This window comes from Mastigoproctus giganteus, chromosome 4 (genome assembly GCF_048544385.1).
Source record: "Mastigoproctus giganteus isolate SK-2022 chromosome 4, ASM4854438v1, whole genome shotgun sequence".
In the NCBI taxonomy this organism is placed as follows: Eukaryota; Metazoa; Arthropoda; class Arachnida; order Uropygi; family Thelyphonidae; genus Mastigoproctus; species Mastigoproctus giganteus.
Window position 1 is genome coordinate 164566534 of NC_143578.1, and position 21349 is coordinate 164587882.

General features: G+C 36.9%; 1 protein-coding gene across 1 annotated transcript in view; it reads right to left on the minus strand.

Moving 5' to 3' along the window:
- Positions 1-5187: 5187 nt before the first annotated feature.
- LOC150087163 (mediator of RNA polymerase II transcription subunit 22-like) overlaps positions 5188-21349 on the minus strand; it is a 32024-nt gene continuing 15862 nt past the window's right edge. Inside the window, exon 3 of the mRNA XM_090371862.1 lies at positions 5188-5783. Coding sequence (XP_090227988.1) covers positions 5544-5783 — 240 coding nt within the window. The 3' untranslated portion in view covers positions 5188-5543. The remainder of the gene's footprint in view (positions 5784-21349) is intronic.

Sequence of the window (21349 nt, forward strand, 5' to 3'; positions counted from 1 at the left end):
GCGTCACGTGCTCTAATCACACTACAAGTAGTGCGAGCGTGGGAAGCACCTCTAGTGGAAGCCGCGGATGACGTCATTTCCGTGACTGATCAAATTTACTCAGTAGAAAGTCGGAAAAACTGCGAGCCCATTGTTAAAATATTCACAGCTCACCACTGCCCTTCACTGAAATCTTCAGTCATATAAAAAAATCATAAATAAATTTTAAGAATCTTCTCTTCTTTCCTATTTTTTTTTGCTTGTTCATAGCTCTTTAATGCAATTATACAGTGGCAGTTCTAAGAGTGAAGTGAGAACCTACTGACTGGTTAATCTGACTTCAGTGGTAAGAAAAATCAATGAAGGCAATTCTTAAGAGAAATATCATTTGGATAGAAATGGAATTTTGATTGAAAGTTTTTATAAAGGAAAAATCGTGTTTAACTAACCTGTAATGAGGTTAGTCAACACGATTACAGGTTATGAGCTTGATACAGGAAATAATTTCAACACTGTTTACTTGAACTTCAGCAAATCAATTGACTCAGCCCCACATTAGAGGTTACCCTGCAAACTGAAACACAATGGAATTAGGTTGTAATTAATGGTTATTCTTCAGATTGGGCTAATATAGGAAGTGGCTTAATTTCAAGGATTGATACTGGGGCCACTGTTTTTGATTTTTGTAAATAACATCCATGAAGGGACACAGAGCAATGTAAGAATTTGCAGATGTCAAGATCAGATGTTTTAATGCAGTAAAATACAAGGTAACAGCAACCCTAAAATAAAGTACATTTGGTAGGGTTGAACTTAAGAGAGCAGAAGAAAGGAATCTGTGAGTTACAATACAGTTGGACATGTAGGTTTCTAAGCAGTGTAGACTGGCAGCCAGGAAGGTCCATGGTGTACTACTGATTATATATTTTTTGTGCATTTGCTTGTAGAAATAAGGGAAGTCATAATCCCACTGCATAAGGCAATTGTAAGACCACACCTACAGACATCATGCTTCTTGAAAGGGTTCAGGCAGGCAACATGCTTGGCAAGACCAGCAAAAAGGTGTCTATGAGGAAAGAATATGATTTGATTGAGGTATATAAGGCTCTGAGGTGAAAGCAAAATGAGGGTGGAATCTTCAGTTATACAATGATACCAGAACTAAAGGAATTAAACTCAAATTAGAAGGGAAAGTTTAGATTGGATTGCAGGAAGTCTTTTTTTAACCAGCAAGTTAATTACTCGAATAAGTTTTCACCATTGATTTGCAGCTAATAGTAGTACAGAGGGAGATCATTTGTTTATCCCCATGACCACCAACATTTTCAGTCAAATCACACACAGAATTAAAATATGCTATATTTGCAACACAACTAAATTGCTGCCATTTTTTCTCTAACCTTATAGCACACTACAAGAGGGACATGGCAGATTGAGCAGCTGTGATGCATTTTGGGAATATTTTTGATATAATTTTGAAATTTTAATAATGACTATTTTCCTAATCCTGGAATTTGCCACTATCATTGCACATATTTACTTCTTGTTATTAGTTCCAAAATCCTGCTGAACAAAAAATGTATCTTGAAAAATTTGTAGAAAAGAACAAGTTGTCCTTGAAATAGTGTTCAATTCTCATTTTTGCTTTTATTAAAACTATAATAAAATTTGTGCCAAGTATTTCATGACGTGGGCTTTACTTTATAATGCTGTCTACTTAAAGATTGATTTGGGACCTTAATAAAATGAAAAAAAAAAAAAAAAAAAAAAAGTTTACATATAATGCCAAACTTTGAACAATCATGGAACTAGAGCTCTTTGAATTTTAATGAATGGCTATGGTGTTTAATGGCAAAAAATAATAAAATAAACATGTGCCTAATATGAATAAATATTTTACTGAAGGGTCTACTTATTTTCATTATTTTATTTATTACAACTGACTACTTCATAACCATTTTTTAAATTTAGACCTCTGAAACTTGGCAACATTTCAGGATCAGATTTATATATCAACTTTTTTTTTTTATTGCTTTTCTGTTCTAAATTATCAGTGATGAAAGTATAGCCCAAGTCATAGAATATTCTGCATATGCTGACAAATGTTCTTGTTCCATAGTGCATTTTGCTTTTAAGCAGCATTATATATGTAAAATGCAACTATAAAATATCAAAAATATAGGTTGAGAGGTCTCATTCTCTGCCATCTGGTATTTAGTTAAGACAAATCCAGAGTTCAGAAGGAGATGTTTTTTTTTTTAAATAAAATATATTAACAAGATATATTAATAAAATATATTAACACGCATCTGCGATGTGAGAAGAGCAGTTTAAAATAAATAATGGAAATACTTTTATCTAGAAAATAAAGTCCCACTAGTAACTAAATGAGATTTTGTTTTATTGAAATAAATAAGCTTATCAACTGCCATTATATGGGAAGAATGATGAAAGATGAAAATAAAAAAAAAAAACAAAATGAATTCACAAAATATACTTTCATATATGGAAATATGAATTAGTTGTATTTTTGTAAGACATAGTGAAGCTACTTAGGCAATTATTCCATGGTAGAAATTCAAGGGCTGTCCTTTAAATTTGGCTTCTTTGAATATAAATGTCACAAGTTGCAATATCATGGCAACTCGTTGTGAAGGTATTCACAATATGAGATATAACTTAAAACGATGCCGCTTTGCTAATATTCTGTTCATTCAGATTTGGCTATGTATTATTGATGCTCTCGCACTATACTTATACATAGTCTAGACTTTTCCATAGCTTGAGGCTTACGCCCTAAATGCTTTATATGTCACAAGTTATTAACACACATGTAAACTTAATAATTTAAGGATTTCATGTATGTGTTTTGTAGTCAACTGTTATAAAAAAATTTAAAAATAAATGGACAGAGGGCATGATGTCAAAATTTGCAGTGATATCAAGATCAGTACAGTAGTTACAGTTAATGATCAGTATGAATGTAGCAGCTTTGGGATGACTTGGATAGACTTCAGAGATGGTCAGAAAAGTGGTAACTATTTTAATGCAGCAAGTGCAAGCTCTCACAACTGGGAAATAGCAATCTCAAAATAACGTACACTTGGTGGAGTTCAACTAAAACCACAGAAGAGGAAAGTTTTTGGGAGTTACAATAACAGTTGAGACATTAAGTTCTCCGAGCAGCATACACAGGCAGCATCAAATACAGTCGATTCCGGTTAATTTGGACACATTTGGACTTGTGCATTTTGGCCCGATTAAGCGGCTGCCCCAATTATGCGAAGTTTCACATAAATAGTTAAAAATATAGCTTTACAATTGATTTTTTGTACGATGGACTCACCATAGTAAAGTACCACACACTATACCAGTGGTTTTCAACCGGTGTGCCGTGGCACATTAGGGTGCCGCAATAACATTCCAGAGGTGCCATGTAATTTAGGTTTAAGTTATTTAAAAAATAATTATTATTATTTTTTTAATTTATTTATTTATTGCATTATAAAAAGGTGTACGGTATCCGTTTTACGGTATCTTTTTTAATTTTGTGGTGATCTATAATTGATGTTTATTTAGTACCTCTACATAAAGAATAAAATTATATAAGTATATATAATTTGTATTATGAATTGTAATTCTGTTTATAATTATATTATTATAATAAAAAAAATTTAAATATATATATACACAGAGAGAATTGGATTATTAAAAGGTCGAAAACCACTGTGTTAGGTATTTCTTTTGGCCTAGGGGTGCCATGAAAAAATTACTGGGACACTAAGGGCGCCGTGAATCAAAGGCGCCTCCGTAACCAGGTAGGAAGGAACAGCAGTGTGTAGCACACGCTTCTTGATTAGACCGGGTTTCGAGCCCGTCACCACCAAATACAGAGGATGTGGAAAGGTCAGGGAATGACCAAACATATCCTGGAGCAATATGGCCCTAGTTGCTAATGCTCCTAAAAACCAAATAACAAACAAACAAACAGCCGTGAATCGAGAAAGTTTGGGAAGCCCTGCACTATACGACATGTAGTAAGCGCCGGTCATTGTGATCACGTTTGTGAATTAAAGTTTAATTCTATTAAACAGCAATTCTAATTAGCGAAAAAAAAACAGGAGGAATATTATCTACAGGCTATAAAAGTAAAGATATACTGTATTAAATACAAATTTAGACTTTATTACATTGCCAATTAAAAAAATTAGTGATATGTGAAAATCAGAAGAATATTTTCCACAGGTTAGCAAAATAAAAATAAATTTATGCTTACATGCATAGCTTAATTAATATGTACTGTAATATGTACATACTAACTAGTTGACATTTCTGTTCACTGAAATTTGTGGGTGGGAGTTAAAATTTAAAACAGTAAAAAAGATAAGTAATCAATAATAAAGAACATGGTACACACAAATCGCAAGTAACACGATACTCACAAGTGAGAATGGAGTAACAAGTTACGAAGTGTAAAAAATAGGAATGAAGAGCAGATTCTGAAAATAAATTTTTTTATATGATTGAAGCACTAACAGAAAGGCCCAATAAACAGAGGACTGTTAATTGTTTTTATTGTTTTATGGTTATGACCTCCAGAAATCCGACCGAACCATGTGGTATGGCCGGAGACAATCGTAGGGTAATTTCGAGTGCTGCGGTCTCCTGCCCTGATTAAACAGCATGTTGTCCCAATTAAGCGAAGTAAACCCTGGCTATTTTTTTGATTGGGTTCTGTTCTTTAAGATTTGTCCCAAATAAATGGCTGCCCTGATTAATCAGTGGCCCAAATAACCGGAATCCACTGTATTTGCTAGTAGAGATAGTGAGGTAATAATACAACTGTATAAGTCAATTATGAGACCACAGTTGGAATACTGTATCCATATAAGGAGACAGTATTCCACACTTGAAAAAGACATTGAGATTCTTGAAAGGGCCCAAAGATAGGCAATGTGCTTGGTGAGATTAGCAAAAGGATAGTCATATGAGGAAATACTTTGAATATGTGGGCAGAACTTGGAAACTAGACATCTCAGAGGAGATTTGAGTGAGCTAAAATAAAGATCTGAGAAGTGAAAATAAAATGAATGAGGGTGAAATTTTCACTGTTATGATTCCAGTACTAGGAGCTAAAATTTCAAATTACAGGGGAAAAGGTTTAGACTGAATTGCTGGAAGCTTCCTTTAAGGCAGAGAGTTGTTAATTATTGGAATAAGTTGCCTCCATGGTCTGTTGAGGCTGACAGCTTGAGGTAATTCAAAGCTCAGATGAAAGAAGGACTCAAACAGGTGGTTTATTAAATTTAGCTATTTTTTTGGCAGTGCACAAAAAGCCTAGGGCTTATTTGCAGCATACAGCTAACACTGATAATAATTTACACTGGATTCAAAGGTAGGAACACAACTTCCTCACAAGTGGAAACTTGATCTATTATGCAAAAACTGGATCTGTGACAACTGAAAAATAAAATGCAAAAACTGTCTTGAAAACTGCATCAAGGCTCTTGATTTTCTTTGTTGTATGTATCAAAATACAATTTATTTTTACATTAAGATCAATTTTAAAAATTGTCAGAAAGTTTTGATTTATAAACTGATGAGTAATACTCTTCTTCAAGCTCATACAACTCAGCTGCAATATCGTCTCTAAGTGTGGCCAGTTTTGAATCAATACTTTCTTGAACTGCATAACACATCTTGGACTTCTGTGAAATTGACTCATTTACTGACAGAAAGTCATTCAAAATTAAATACTGCTTAATATCTGAAATCAGTTTCATCAAAGATTCTCCAGCCCTTACCTATATATATAAAAAAAAAAAAAAAAAATCTGGTGTACCATGAAAGAGAAATATGAAATAATTTTATATATCAAGAGCATAATATGTAGGAAGAAACATGTATATGATATGGTAAATTCATTATAAAATGGTTCTTATAAAGATAGAATCTCAACTTTATAATAGTTTATCTAGAAATGTTACTGGGCAGCTTCCTTGGATATTAAAGAAGCTGCCCAATTAAGCAAAATACTGCACTGTATAATAGGGTTACCAGACATCCCCAGTTTCCAGGAACAATCACTGGAATGTTCCAGATTTTTAGAATATCTCTATATAAAGTTAACCCACAAGAATGGAAAGTTATCACATATATTTTTAGGCTATGGCAAGTGCCATAGGTGCCAAATAGAGTTAAAGAAAAGACTCCAAATAACTGAATTTATGATTTTAAAAATAAAATTAATTTTAATTATCAAAATCAATTATTATAAAATAACAGTTAATGCTATTTGGTATTAATAAAATTATATGGGCTATCTTGTTCTCTTGTTTGTTTTTCACTAGTAGGATTTCAACAACTTAGCTAATGCACTTGTCTTAATGCTCGCAGCAGAACAAAATGTTGACTTCATAACAAGTTTCTTTTGTATCACACACACCTTTCAAATAACATTTGTTTGAAAGTTATGCAATGGTCAGCAAATTTATGAAGAGAAAGTATGTTCTGCTGTGACAATTCATACCATTGCATTAACTAAATAGTTAAAATCCTGCTAGCTGAAAAAAAAAAACAAAAAAAAAAAAAAAAAAAAAACCATCAGGGGATAATCTGCTTAAAAGTATAAAATTTAATATGCATTTTATTTTATAATTTAATTAATCTTATCAATTATTTTTTTTATCATATTATTCTGTACTCAGAAATATGAAACAGGATATATTTATTTCCAATATTCTCCATATTGAAGCCATTTTGTCCCTGGATCTGAGGGTAAAATAACAGTCTGGTGAGTATGGGCTCTGCACATACAGGGTCCTAAGCTGGATATCATCATTCTTCTCTTTCTTGGCAATTCCTTTCTACTACTCTCTCTCTCTCTCAAATTTTTTTTTTGGTCGGTGCAGCATAAGCCTCAGGCTTCACTGCACCATATGGATAATAATAATAATAATAATATACAGATGTTACAATACAAATAATAAAATTACAAAAAGAGATAATTAAGAAATAAAATCATAAATTTAATCAAGCAAATAGTCAACATCAGCTATTTTTAGTCAGCGAGCTGTTAATTACTAGAATTAGTTTCCTCCATGCGTGGAGGAGGCAGACAGTATTATGAAATTCAAATGTTGTCTACACTTGGGGTGGATGGGATCTATCCAGTTATATTAAAGGAGGTGGCAAAGGAAGTAAGCAAACCTTTAGCCATAATTATGAGAGCATCCCTGGACTCATGGAAAGTCCCCACGGACTGTAGATGTGCAAATGTATCCCCAATTCACAAAGGGGATCGAAGGGTGACACGAGTAATTACAGACCAGTTAGTTTAACTTCTGTTCTGGGTAAAATAATGGAGTCACTAGTTAAAGATTCATTGCAGGATCATCGAGACAAGACTGCAGCAATAATTCAGACACAGCATGGGTTTGTTAAGGGAAAGTCTTGTCTGACAAATTTGATTGGTTATTATATGGTTACAAAGGAACTGGATGCAAAAAATAATTTTGATATCATATACTTGGATTTCAGGAAAGCTTTTGACACTGTTGCGCATGGAAGACTACTGTACAAATTGGATTTGTACAGCAGTCTTTGGATTCTACCAAATTGGCAGAATGGTATTAAAGGTAAATTGCTACAATGGATAAAAGGATGGTTGAGTGGGAGAAGACAATTGGTGGTAATCAATGGGTGCTACTCTTCATGGACTAATGTTAATAGTGAAGTCTCACAGGGTTCGGTGTTGGGTCCACCGTTGTTTTGTATATTTATCAATGATATTGATGATTGATGTATATCAGGCTTAGTGTCGAAGTTTGCAGATGATACAAAGGTTGGCAGGGTTGTTAATGACAGTAATGGCAGTGTGCTATTGCAACAGGATCTAGAAAATTTGGGCAAATGGGCTGAGAAGTGGCAACTGAAGTTTAACCTTGACAAATGCAAAGTACTGCATATGGGTAGAAGTAACCCCAGAGAAACGTACCAACTGTGTGGTACTACACTTAAGGTGGTAGAAAATGAAAAAGACCTGGGAGTAATTGTGCAGTCAGATATGAAGTTTTCTGAGCAATGCAGACAGGCTGCCAGGGCAGGTCAATGATATATAGGAATTTTGCTAGCAGGGAAAAGGAGGTGATTGTCCCTCTGTATAAGGCAATGGTCAGGCCACGCCTTGAGTACTGCGTACTGGTTTGGATGACTCATTTTAGGAAGGTTGTAGATTTGCTTGTGCGTGTACAAAGAAGGACAACAAGATTGGTGAGGGGAATGAAGGGATCCTCTTACCAAGAGAGGCTAAGTTCTGCAAATTGCAGTGGCTGGAGACTAGGCACCTGCAAGGTGAACTGATTGAGATGTATAAGGCCTCGAATGGGTTGAGCACGCTGAATTCTGATAGGATTCTTCCACTTGTTCAGATTACGAACCTAAGGGGGCATAAATTAAAATTAAGGAAAGACAGAGGTAGAATAGATGTGTGGAAATTTGCTTCTAGCCAGAGGGTGGTGAATTGCTGGAACAAACTTCCATTTGTGGTTGTGGAAGTTGATAGGTTAAATAAATTTAAGGAGGAACTGGACAAACATTTAGAGAGAATTGTTTTGTAAATTTTTTTTTTTTTTTTTGGCTGATATTGCATAAGATCATACACTTGCTTTCTTGCATCACATGCCGCCACCACCACCACTACTACTACTACTACTGCTACGATGAGGGAGCCAAATAGGTACTTTATTTTTATTTTTTTGGCTGGTGCAACAAAAGCTTAGGATTCCTTTACATCACAGCTAATATTAATCAATCTGATGCTCTCATATCATTCACATCTTTCTTTTCAATTTGATATAATTACTAATTTGCAGGTAGATTCCTGATGTGATGGGGTTTCTCAAATAGGATCAAACACAACACTGCCAAAAATGCAAGTCGAGCCAAAAATGTTGATTCCCAATGAAAACAAATATAGTGACTCATTGGAGGGCGACCACATGCTTTTAATATGAGTATGTAGCTATAGTGGTGTAAATATAATCAAAACAACAGCATACTTAAACATTAGAACCTGTTAGGTTTAATATACTGTAGTGGCTAGCCCTTCTTTGATCCCAAAAGGGTGACATGAGTAATTACAGACCTATTAGTTTAACTTATGTTCCAGGGAAAATAATGGAGTCCTTCATTAAAGAAGAACTGCAAGATCACCTAGACAAGACTGCAGCTACAGTTCAGGCACAGCATGGGTATGTTAAGGGAAAGTCTTGTCTCACAAATTGGAATAAGTAGCGACTTGGAGCAAGGGGTGTTGGGGGTTTCAGGGACTGATGGCAGTCATCGTGAAACAGATGGGTATATGGGATGTGTCAGGGTAAGTAGGAATAGGTGCATGTATACCAATGCTAGAAGTATATTAAATAAATTTGATGAATTTGAAGGAATGGTCAAGACATCAAAGGCGGATATTATTGAGATATCAGAGACGTGGTGTCACACTGATATTAGGAATGCAGAATTGGAATTTGGGGAGTACAATGTGTACAGAAAGGATAGGAAGGGAGGAGGTGTCATGCTGTTAATTAAGAAAAACATAAAATCAAAAGAAGTGCATCCAGTTGATATAGATAAATAGTGCACCGTTGAGTCAGTTTGGTGTGACATAAGCACTGCGAAAGCAAAAATAAGAGTAGGAGTGTGTTATAGGCCTAATGACTCGAATGAGTACAATGAACAATTGTACAGAGAAATAACATTGGGCTAGTAAATCAGAATGTCTTATAATGGGGGATTTTAACTTCCCAGATACTGACTGGAACTTGTGGGTTGGTCACTCACACACTAGTAAGACTTTTGTGGATTTATTGGATGATTGTTTTCTGTAGCAGCATGTTCGAGAGGCAACCAGAGTGGGTAATACTCTTGATCTGATTATCAGCAGTGATCATTCGTGTATTAGGAATTTGAAGATAAAGGAACCACTAGGTGGCACTGATCACAGTGTACTGATGTGGGACTTACTTAAAAATATAATTACCATCAGGGGTAAAGGAAAGGGTTTTTGCTTCCTTAAAGTTGAGTACAGTGGTCTCAGACAGTTTTTAAATTGTGTACAGTGGGATCAACTGATGATGTTACCAACAGTAAATTCTAAGTGGGAAGCATTCAAGGAATTAATTGTGGAAGCTACTAAAAGTTTCATACTTATTAAGAAATATTGTTCAAGGTTTAGGCCTAAATGGTTATCAAATATGGTTATCAGCTTTCACTCTCCCTCTTACGGCAGCGAGAGGATCAGAGTGGAAGCAGAGGGTGCTAAGAATCTCTGGGGACGACCAGGCTGCCATGTACGGAAACTGAACTTGGCCTGTTATAACGTAAGAACACTCATCGGTGAAGACAGGATATTAGAGCTGGAAAAGGAATTAGAAAATGTGAATTGGAATATCATCGGTTTGGCTGAAACAAGAAGAAGAAATGAATCACTTATAAGTTTATCAAGTGGAAATCTGCTGTACACCAATGGAAACAGTGAAAGGAGTGAAGGTGGAGTTGGGTTTCTGGTCCATAAAGATTTTAAAAACAACATTTTGGAATTCAAAAGTGCATCACCAAGGGTGTCAAGACTAATACTCAAGATTTCTAAGAGGTACAAGCTAAAGATTATAATGATTTATGCACCAACATCGAGCCATGATGATGAAGAGGTTGAAGAAATGTACACTGAAATTGAGAGTCTTCTAGATGAGCAGAAAACCCACTACACTATTATTATGGGGGACTTCAATGCTAAGGTTGGAAAAAGGCAAAACAGTGCAGAAAGAGGAACTATAGGAAATTTTGGAATTGGTGAAAGACTTGTGGAATTTGCAGAATCTCAAGGACTGTCAGTAATGAACACTGTTTTCAAGAAAAGGGTGAACAGAAAGTGGACATGGAAGAGTCCAAATGGATTAACAACTAATGAAATCGACTTCATCCTCACTAACAGAAGATATATTGTGAATGATGTTACCGTCCTGAATAAGGTAAATGTTGGAAGTGATCACAGAATGGTAAGATGTACACTTGATATAGATGTAGGAAAGGAAAGGAAAAAAACTGACTCGAGTAAATAATACAAAGGTCTTTGAGATAACAGAGGAGGAGAAAAAGCAGTATGTACTGGAACTTAAGAACAAGTTTGAGCTTCTGCAGACGGCTCAGGACCAAGATATCGACGAGGAATATTACAACTTTTTGAAAGTGATAAAGCCCAAGAAACCTATAGGGAAAAAGAAATCCAAAGAAGAAAAAATTAGTCAAGAAACACTTGTCATGATGAACCGAAGACGACAAATGAAGAGCAAGAAAAACACTGACAGGGAGAAAATTGAGTATACTGAGTTATGCAAAGCCATTAGAAAGAGACTCAGAGAGGACATAAGAAGATTTAACACAAGAAAAGTAGAACAAGCATTAAGGGAAAACAAAGGATTTAAATCAGCAGCCACGAGCAGTAATACAGAAAGACAAATGATACTGAAACTGAAGAATAGCGATGGTGTACTTATAAACAGCAGAGAAGGCATAATTCATATAGCAGAAGACTACTACATAGAATTATGCAAGGAGCAGGAGAATGATAACAGCAGTGGGGAAGATGGATTGCAAAGTAGCAACACATACGACATACCCGATATTCTTCCTGATGAGGTAGAACATGCATTGAAAAATTGAAGAATCGGAAATCCCCGGGGTAAGATGAAGTTACTGTATAGTTGTTAAAATTGGGAGGAAGAGACATAACACAAAAACTGGCAAGGCTCTTCACAAAGTGCATTAGAAAAGGTGTGACGCCTAAGCAGTGGAATAATGCAATCATAGTTTTGCTGCATAAGAAAGGAGATAAATCAGAAATTGGAAATTATAGACCAATTAGCTTGTTATCCCGCATCTACAAGTTGTTCACAAGGGTCATTACTAACAGATTAGAAAGAATACTTGATGAGAATCAACCGAAAGAGCAAGCTGGCTTTAGGACAGGATTCTCAACTATGGATCACCTTCACGTAATATCACAGCTAATGGAGAAAGCAAATGAATATAAAACACCATTATGCCTGGCATTTGTGGATTATGAAAAGGCATTTGACTCCATACAGCATAACGCAACGTTTCGGGCACTGGAAAGACAAGGCATAGATACCCTATATATTATGATTTTGAAGAAAATATATGAGAGTGCTACCTTCTTTATTAGACTAGACAAAGACAGTAGCAAATTTAAAATCGAGAAAGGAGTTCGACAAGGAGACGCAATATCTCCGAAGCTGTTTACTGCTGCCCTTGAGGAAGCTTTCAGAAGATTAGACTGGTTGCAGAAAGGAGTCAATGTGAACCTAGAGTACCTAAACCATTTACGATTTGCAGATGACATTGTGGTCATAAGCCACGATCCCAAAGAATTAGAGGAAAATCTTAATCAGTTATGCACAGCTAGTAAGGATTTTGGACTAAAGATGAATATGGCTAAAACAAAAGTAATGATGAACAAGTATGCCACGGAAAGGGAAATAATGATTGAAGGAGCAGTAATTGAAAAGGTGGAGTCATATACTTATCTGGGACAAGTTATTAACTGTAATAATGATAAATGGCCGGAAGTCAAGAGAAGAATAAATTTTGGATGGATAGCATTGAGGAAATATAGTCACATACTGAAGAGCAATATCCCAGTTTGTCTGAAACGTAAAATAATGAACCAATGTATACTCCCCACCATGACTTATGGAAGTGAAACTTGGGCACTCACCAAAAGAATGGAAGAGAAGCTGAGAACTACACAGCGAAGAATGGAACGAATCATATTGGGAATCAGACTGTTAGATGAGAAGAGAAACACATGGATTAGGCAGCAAACTCAAGTAAAGGACATTCTTATCAAAACTAAACAACTAAAATGGTCTTGGGCAGGACACATAGCTCGAAGACATGATGACAGATGGACTAAGAAAATAACAGAATGGTATCCAAGAGGAGCTAGAAGAAAACCTGGAAGATAAAGGCGGAGATGGATAGATGAAATTCATGAGTTTGTGGGTAGTAAATGGATGGCCAGTGCTCAAAACAGAAGGAACTGGAAAGTTGCTGGAGAGGCCTTCATCCTGCAGTGGATTGAAAATGGCTGATGATGATGATGATGAACCAATCTGACTAACTATATTATGTCAAAATAATTTTCACATCATATACAGTACTTGGATTTCAGGAAGGCTTTTGATACTGTTGTACATAAGAGACTGCTGTACAAACTGGAGCAATGTTGCATTATGGGCAAGTTACTGCTATGGATAAAGGGATGGTTAAGTGGAAGAAAAAACACAGAGTGGTTAACAATGGGCACTGCTCTTTGTGGACTAATGTTATTAGTGGAGTTTGAGGGTTCAGTGCTGGGTCTATTGTTGTTTTCAATATTTATCAATGATATAGATAAAGATATATTAGGCTAAATATACAAAACAAAAGGTTGGCAGGGTGTAAATGACAGTTACCAGGGTGAGACACTGCAACAACATCTAGGAATATTGCATCAATGGACAGAGAAATGGCGGTTGAAGACAAAATATTAACAAATGCAAGGTACTGCACATGGGCAGCAGTAATCCCAGAGTAACTTATAAACCGTGTGGTACTATACTGAAGTTAGTAGATAATGAAAGATAATTTGGAGTAACTGTGCAATTGGCTATGAAATTCTTGGAGCAGTGCAGACATAATACTATGACAGCTTATGGGATGTTTCAATGATATACAGAAACTTTTCTAGCAGGGATAAGGAAGTGATTATCCCTTTGTGTAAGGAAATGGTTAGGCCGCATTTTGAGTGCTGTATACAAGTCTGGAGGCCTCACTATAGGAAGAATGTAGCGCTTCTAGAATAGTAGTAATAATAGAGGCATGTGATGGAAGAAAGCAAGCATATTAGCTTATGTAGCATCAGCCAAAAAAAAAAAAAAAAAAAAAAAAATTCACACAACCATTCCCTCTAAAATTTTGTCCAGTTCCTCCTTGAGCCTTTCCTCAATTTGAATTTATGCTCCCTCAGGTTCGTAATCTGAGCAAGTGCAAGAATCCCAACAGAATTCAGCGTGCTCAAGTCATTCAAGGTCTTATACACCTCAATCAGATCACCTAGTAGGTGCCCAGTCAGCAATTTGCTGACCAGGCACTGCAATTTGCAGAACTTAAAGCCTTTCTTAGTAAGAAAACCCTCATTGTTTCCCTCACCAACCTTGTTGCCCTTCTCTGCACATACTCAAGCAACTCCACATCCTTCCTAAAATGAGGCCTCCAAGACCAGTACTCAAGGTATGACCCGACCATTGCCTTATACAAAGGTATAATCACCTTTTCCGTGCTAGCAAAATTCCTGTATATCACTGACAATACCCCTTGACCTGCTCTGGCAGCTTGTCTTCATTGCTCATAAATGTTCATATCTGACTGCACCATCACTCCCAGGCCTTTTTTTCATTTTCTACCACCCTAAGTGTAACACCACACAGTTGGTACGTACCTCTGGGATTACTTCTACTCATATGCAGTATTTGGCAATTGTCAATTGCCACTTCTCAGCCTTTCTGCCTAAATTTTCTAGATACTGTGGCAGTAGCACACTGTCATTAACAACCCTGACAACCTTTGCATCATCTGCAAACTTCAACATTAAGCCTGATATACCATCATCAATATCATAGATAAATATACAAAACAAAAGTGGGCCCAACACCAAATCCTGTGGGACTCCACTAATAATATTAGTCCACAAAGAGCAGCATCCATTGTTTACCACTCTTTGTCTTTTCCCACTCAACCACCCTTTTATCCATTGTAGCAACTTACCCTTAATACCATACTGCTCCAATCTGTACAGTAGTCTTCCATGTGCAACAGTGACAAAAGCTTTCCTGAAATCCAAGTATATGATATCAAAATTATTTCTTTTGCATCTAATTCCTTTGTAACTTCTATTTTATAGCTTCTATTGGAATGAACCGCAGCCTGGAAAATAAGATGCAGAATATTTCAGAGACTGCTGGGAATCATTGGGGTACAAGTAAACACATGGGTTGTGTTAGGGTAGCTAAGAAAAAGAACAGGTGCATGTATACTTGCGTGTACACCAATGCTAGGAGTTGAGTAAATAAATTTGATGAATTTGAGGTATTGCTCAAAACATCAAAGGCAGATATTGTGGGGATTTCAGAGACGTGGTGTCACACAGATATAAGGAATGCAGAACTGGAATTTGGGGAGTACAATGTCTACAGAAAGGATTGACAGGATAGGAAGGGAGGAGGGGGTTATGCTATTAGTTAAGAAATACATAAAATCCAAGGAAGTGAAGCCAGTCGACATTGCTGGACAGTGCAGTGTCGAGTCAGTTTGGTGTGACGTAAGTACTGGGAGATCAAAATTAAGAGTAGGAGTGTGCTATAGGCCTAATGACTCTGATGAGTATAATAAGAAACTGTACAGGGAAATAGAGAGGTCCAGTAAATCAGAGAGTCTTATAATGGATGATTTTAATTTCCCAGATATTGACTGGAATTTGGGGGCTGGTCACTCACACACTAGCAAGGCTTTTGTGGATGTATTGCATGATTGTTTTCTACATCAGCATGTTCGGGAGGCAACTAGAGGGAGTAATACTCTTGATTTGATTATCAATAGTGATTCTTCATGCATTAAGAATCTGCAGGTAAATGAACCACTAGGTGGCAGTGATCACCGTGTGCTGAAGTGGGATTTACTCAAAGAGGTAACTACCATTAGGGGTAAAGGGAAGGGTTATTGCTTTCGTAAAGGCGACTACGATGGACTCAGACAGTATTTAAATTCTATACAGTGGGACCAACTGATGATGTTACCAACAGCAAATTCAAAATGGGAAGCATTCAAAGAACTTATCTTGGAAGCTACTAGGCTTTACATACCAACTAAGAAATATTGTTCAAGGTTTAGGCCTAAGTGGATGTCAGATGAACTAATGAGACATATGGCAGAGAAGAAAAATGTATGGGATACATACAAATTAACACATGATACAGAAGCCTATGATAGATACAAGTTGATCTGTAACCAAGTTACAAAGGAGGTTAGGCAGGCGAAGGCAGATTACGAGAAATCTTTGGCAAGGGATGCAAAGAAAAACAGCAAAGAGTTCTTTACTTATGTAAACTCTAGAAGGAAGGGGATGAATCAAATTGGTCCACTTGATATCGATGGGTCAACTGTTGATGATCCTGCTCGGGTAGCTAACAAACTAAATGAATATTCTGCATCGACATTCACACAAGAGGAGTTATTCAGCGAGGGGAATGCCAGAGGTGTATTCAACTCTGGCAGTAAGCTAGAGAATCTTGTAATAACTGAGAGTAAAGTGGAGGAGAAATTGTTGAAGATAAATACAAGAAAGGCACCTGGGGTGGATGGGATCTATCCAGTTATATTAAAGGAGGCAGCAAAGGAAGTAAGCAAACCCTTAGCCATAATTATGAGAGCTTCCTTGGACTCAGGGGAAGTACCCATGAACTGGAGATGTGCAAATGTGACCCCAATTCATAAAGGAGGATCAAAGGGCGACACAAGTAATTATAGACCTGTTAGTTTAACTTCTGTTCCCGGAAAATTAATGGAGGCACTGGTTAAAGAAGCACTGCAAGATCATCTAGACAAGACTTCAGTTATAGCTCAGACACAGCATGGTTTTGTTAAGGGGAAGTCTTGCCTGACCAATTTGATTGGATACTATGATGCAGTCACAAAAGAACTGGATGCAGGGAATAACTTTGATATTATATACTTGGATCTTAGAAAGGCTTTTGATACTGTTGCACATGGAAGACTGCTGCACAAATTGGAGCAGTGTGGCATTGGAGGCAAATTGCTGCTATGGATAAAGGGGTGGTTGAGGGGGAGAAGACAGAGAGTGGTAATCAATGGACACTGCTCATTGTGGACTAATGTTATTAGTGGAGTCCCTCAGGGTTCAGTATTGGGTCCATTATTGTTTTCTGTATTTATAAATGATATTGATGATGGTATATCATGCTTAATGTCCAAGTTTGCAGACGATATGAAGGTTGACAGGGTTGTCAAGGACACTACTGACACTATGCTACTGCAACAGGATCTGGAAAGGTTGAGTAGATGGGCTGAGAGGTGGCAAATGAAGTTTAACATTGACAAATGAAAAGTACTACATATGGGAAACAGCAACCACAGAGCAACATATCAACTCTGTGGTACTACACTGACAGTGGTAGAGAATGAAAGGGACCTGGGGGTGGTTGTGCAGGCAGATATGAAGTTTTCTGAGCAGTGCAGACGGGCTGCAAGAGTAGCTCATGGTGTATTGTCGATGATATATAGGAATTTTTCTAGCAGGGATAAGGAGGTGATTATTCCCTTGTATAAGGCAATGGTCAGGCCACACCTAGAGTACTGTATACAGGTCTGGAGGCCTCATTTCAAGAAGGATATAGAGATGCTAGAACGAGTACAGAGAAGGGCAACAAGATTAGTGAATGGAACAAAAGGGGTGCTCTTACGAAGAAAGGCTGAAGTTTTGCAAATTACAGTGTCTGGAGACTAGGCACCAGCGAGGTGATCTGATAGAGGTGTATAAAGCCTTGAATGGTTTGAGCATGCTCAATGCTGATGGGATTCTTCCTCTTGCTCAGAATAATCACCTGAGAGGGCATAAATTCAAATTGAGGAAAGATAGATGTAGGATAGACGTGAGGAAATTTGCCTTTAGCCAGCGGGTGGTTGGTTGGTGGAACAGACTTCCATCCCTTGTTGTGGGAGTTGATAGCCTAAATAAGTTTAAGGCTCAGCTGGACAGGTATTTCGAACGAACAGAGGGGTGAAGTGGAAGTGGTTATTTTTTATTTATTTATTATTTATTTTTTTTTTTGGCTGATGCTGCATAAGCTTGCTTTCTTGCATCAAATGCCTCTACTAATGCTAATGCTAACCATATCATAGTATCCAATCAAATTTCTCAGACAAGACTTTCCCTTAACAAACCCATGCTCTGTCTGTCTGAATTATTGCTGCATTCTTGTCTAGACGATCCTGCAATGCATCTTTAACCAGTGACTCCATTATTTTACCCAGAACAGAAGTTAAACTAACTGTTCTGTAATTAATTGTGTCACCCTTAGATCCCACTTTGTGAATTGGGGAAACATTTGCACTTCTCCAGTCTGTGGGGACTTCCCCTGAGTCCAAGGATGCATCCATAATTATGGCTAAGGGCTTGCTTAGTTCCTTTGCCGTCTCCTTTATTATAACTGGATAGTTTCCATCAACCCTAGGTGCCTTTCTTATGTTTAACTTCAACAATTTCTCCTCCGCTTTTCTCTCAATAATTACAAAATCATTAAGCACCCTGTTACAGTTTTATGAACTGGCATTTTCCTCCCTTAATAACTCCTCATGTGTGAATGTAGATGGAAAATACTCATTCAGATTATCAGCTATCTCAGCAGGATCATCAACAGTCGAACCATCGATATCAAGTGAACCAATCTGATTCATCCCCTTCCTTTTGGAGTTTATATAAGTAAAGAAGTCCTTGCTGTTTTTCTTAGCATCCTTCACCAAAGATTTCTCATAATATGCCTTTGGTTGCCTAATCTCCTTTGCGACTTGATTACAGACTAGCTGATATCTGCCACAGGCTTCTTTGTTGCCTGATAATTTATATGCATCCCATACATTTTTATTCTCTGCCACAAGTCTCATTAGTTCATCTGACAACCCTGTAGGCATAAACCTTGAACAGTATTTCTTAATCGGCATGAAAAGTCTAGTAGCTTCCACACTTAATTCCTTGAATGCTCCCACTTAGAATTTGCTGTTGGTAACATCATCAGTTGGTCCCACTGTATAGAATTTAAAAACTGTCTGAGACCACTGTTGTCACCTTAACAGAAACAAAAACCCTTCCCTTTACTCCTGATGGTAATTATATCTTTAAGTAAATCCCACATCAGTACACGGTGATCACTGCCACCTAGTGGTTCCTTTATCTGCAAATTCTTAATGCATGAATAATCACTGTTGATAACCAGATCAAGAGTATTATCCTCTCTGGTTGTCTCTTGATTATGCTGCTGCAGAAAACAAACGTGCAATAAATCTGCAAAAATCTTGCTAGCGTGCAAGTGACCAACCCAAAAGTTCCAGTCAATATCTGGGAAGTTAAAATCCCCCATTATAACATAATTTGATTTACTGGCCCATTCTATTTCTCTGTACAACTGTTCATTGTACTCATTAGATTCATTAGGCCTATAAGACATTCCTACTCTCATTTTTGTTTTCCCAGTGCTTATGTGACACCAAACTGACTCAACATTATACTGTCCATCTATGTCACCTAGATGCACTTCCTTAGATTTTATGTTTTTCTTAATTAACAGCATAACCCATCCTCCCTTCCTATCCTGTCTATCCTTTCTGTACTCCCCAAATTCCAATTCTGCATTCCTAATATCTGTGTGACACCACGTCTCTGATATCCCAACAATATCCTCCTTTGAATGGGTGTAGAGAAGAGCCACCAATTTGGTGAAGGGAACAAAAGGGTGCTCTTACCTAGAAAGGCCTCAGTTCTGTAAATTTCAGCACATTGAGACTAGGCCCTTGTAGGGAGATCTGAATTGAGGTGTTTAAAACCTTGAATGGACTGAGTAAGCTGAATGTTAATGGTATTCTTCCACTTGAGACTACACATATCAGGGGGCAGAAATTCAAGTTGAGGAAGGATGGTTGCAGAATAGATGTGCAAAAGTTTTCCTTCAGCCAGCAGGTGATTGATTGTGTTTTTTTTTTTTTTTTTTGGCTGATGCTATAGAAGCTTGCTTTCTTGCATCATTTTCCATGTGTGAGACCTAAGAAGCATACACATATTATTATTATTAGCCATATGGTGCAAGGAAATCTGAGTCTTTTGCTGTAGCTGCCAAAAAAAAAAAAAAAAACTGATTTACTCTATGAGAGAGAGAGAGAGAGAGAGAGAGAGAGAGAGAGAGAGAGAGAGAGAGAGAGTCAGAAGTACAAGGGAATCACCAAGAAAGAAAAGAATGATGATATCCAGCTCAGGACCCTGGGTGTGCCAAGCCCATACTCACCACATACGGGCCCCTGGGGTACATATGAGGTGTGCTCAAGAACTTTGGGAATTAATATTTAGAAAATAGATCTGGTTCCAGCATGATGAAACTGCATTTACCATGCATGTGTGTCATTAGTGACAAGTTACTGCCATGGATAAAGGAACAGATTAGTTATGTTGCCACTGCATTTCATGGGTTCAGTCCTGGACCCTTACTATTGTATCTATTTATTACCAATATTGACAAAGGCTGACAAAGTTTAATGTTGAAGTTTACTGCATTTTTATTAATCAGAAAAATCAGAGTATGTTACTGCAACAAGATCTATAAAAATTAGGCAGATTGGCCAAGAGGAGGCAACTGAAGTTTAATATTAATAAATGCTATTATTACTTGGGTAGCAGTAATATCAGAATAACATACCAACTGGGTTGAATGACACTCAAGATGGGTAAGCATGAAAATGACCCAGGGGTAATTATACAGTCCAATAAGAAGATCTCTGAACAGTGTAGACAGGCTGCTAAGACAGCACTGCCGATGATATACAGGAATTTTGCCGGCAAGGATACGGAGGTGATTATCCCATTATATAAAACAATGGCTAGGCTTCATTTCGGAGTACTGCACGTAGACCTGGAAGCCTCAATTTTAGGAAGGATATGAATCAGTTGAAATAGGTAGAGAACAGAGTAAAAAGATTAGTCAAGGACACAAACAGATACTATCACCAGGAAAGACTTCTGTTCTGTAAATTGTAGCATCTGGAAACTAGGCTCCTCCAAGGACTGAAGTGTTTAAAGCTTTAAATAGTATGAGTAAATTAAATGCTGATGGCATCCATATTCTTTCTCAGATGACATATAAGGGGACATAAATTTAAAGTGAAAAAGGATGGTTGCAGGATAGATGTGTGAAAATTTGCTTCTTCCACTAAAGGGTAATTGATCTTCGGAACAAACTTCCATCTGGTGTTCTGTAACTGGATAGTTTGAATAAACTTAAGGAAGAATTACACAAAATATTAAAGGATTAGGGATAAATGATGCAGTTTTTTTGGCCAATGCTGCATAAGCTTGCATTTATATCACATTGTAACAAAGACTAGTTTAATAAAACTTTCTGGAGATTTGATGCTGGGGGGAAGGGGGGTTATTTATATAATATTAAACAACAGATCTGCAATTTCTTAAAAG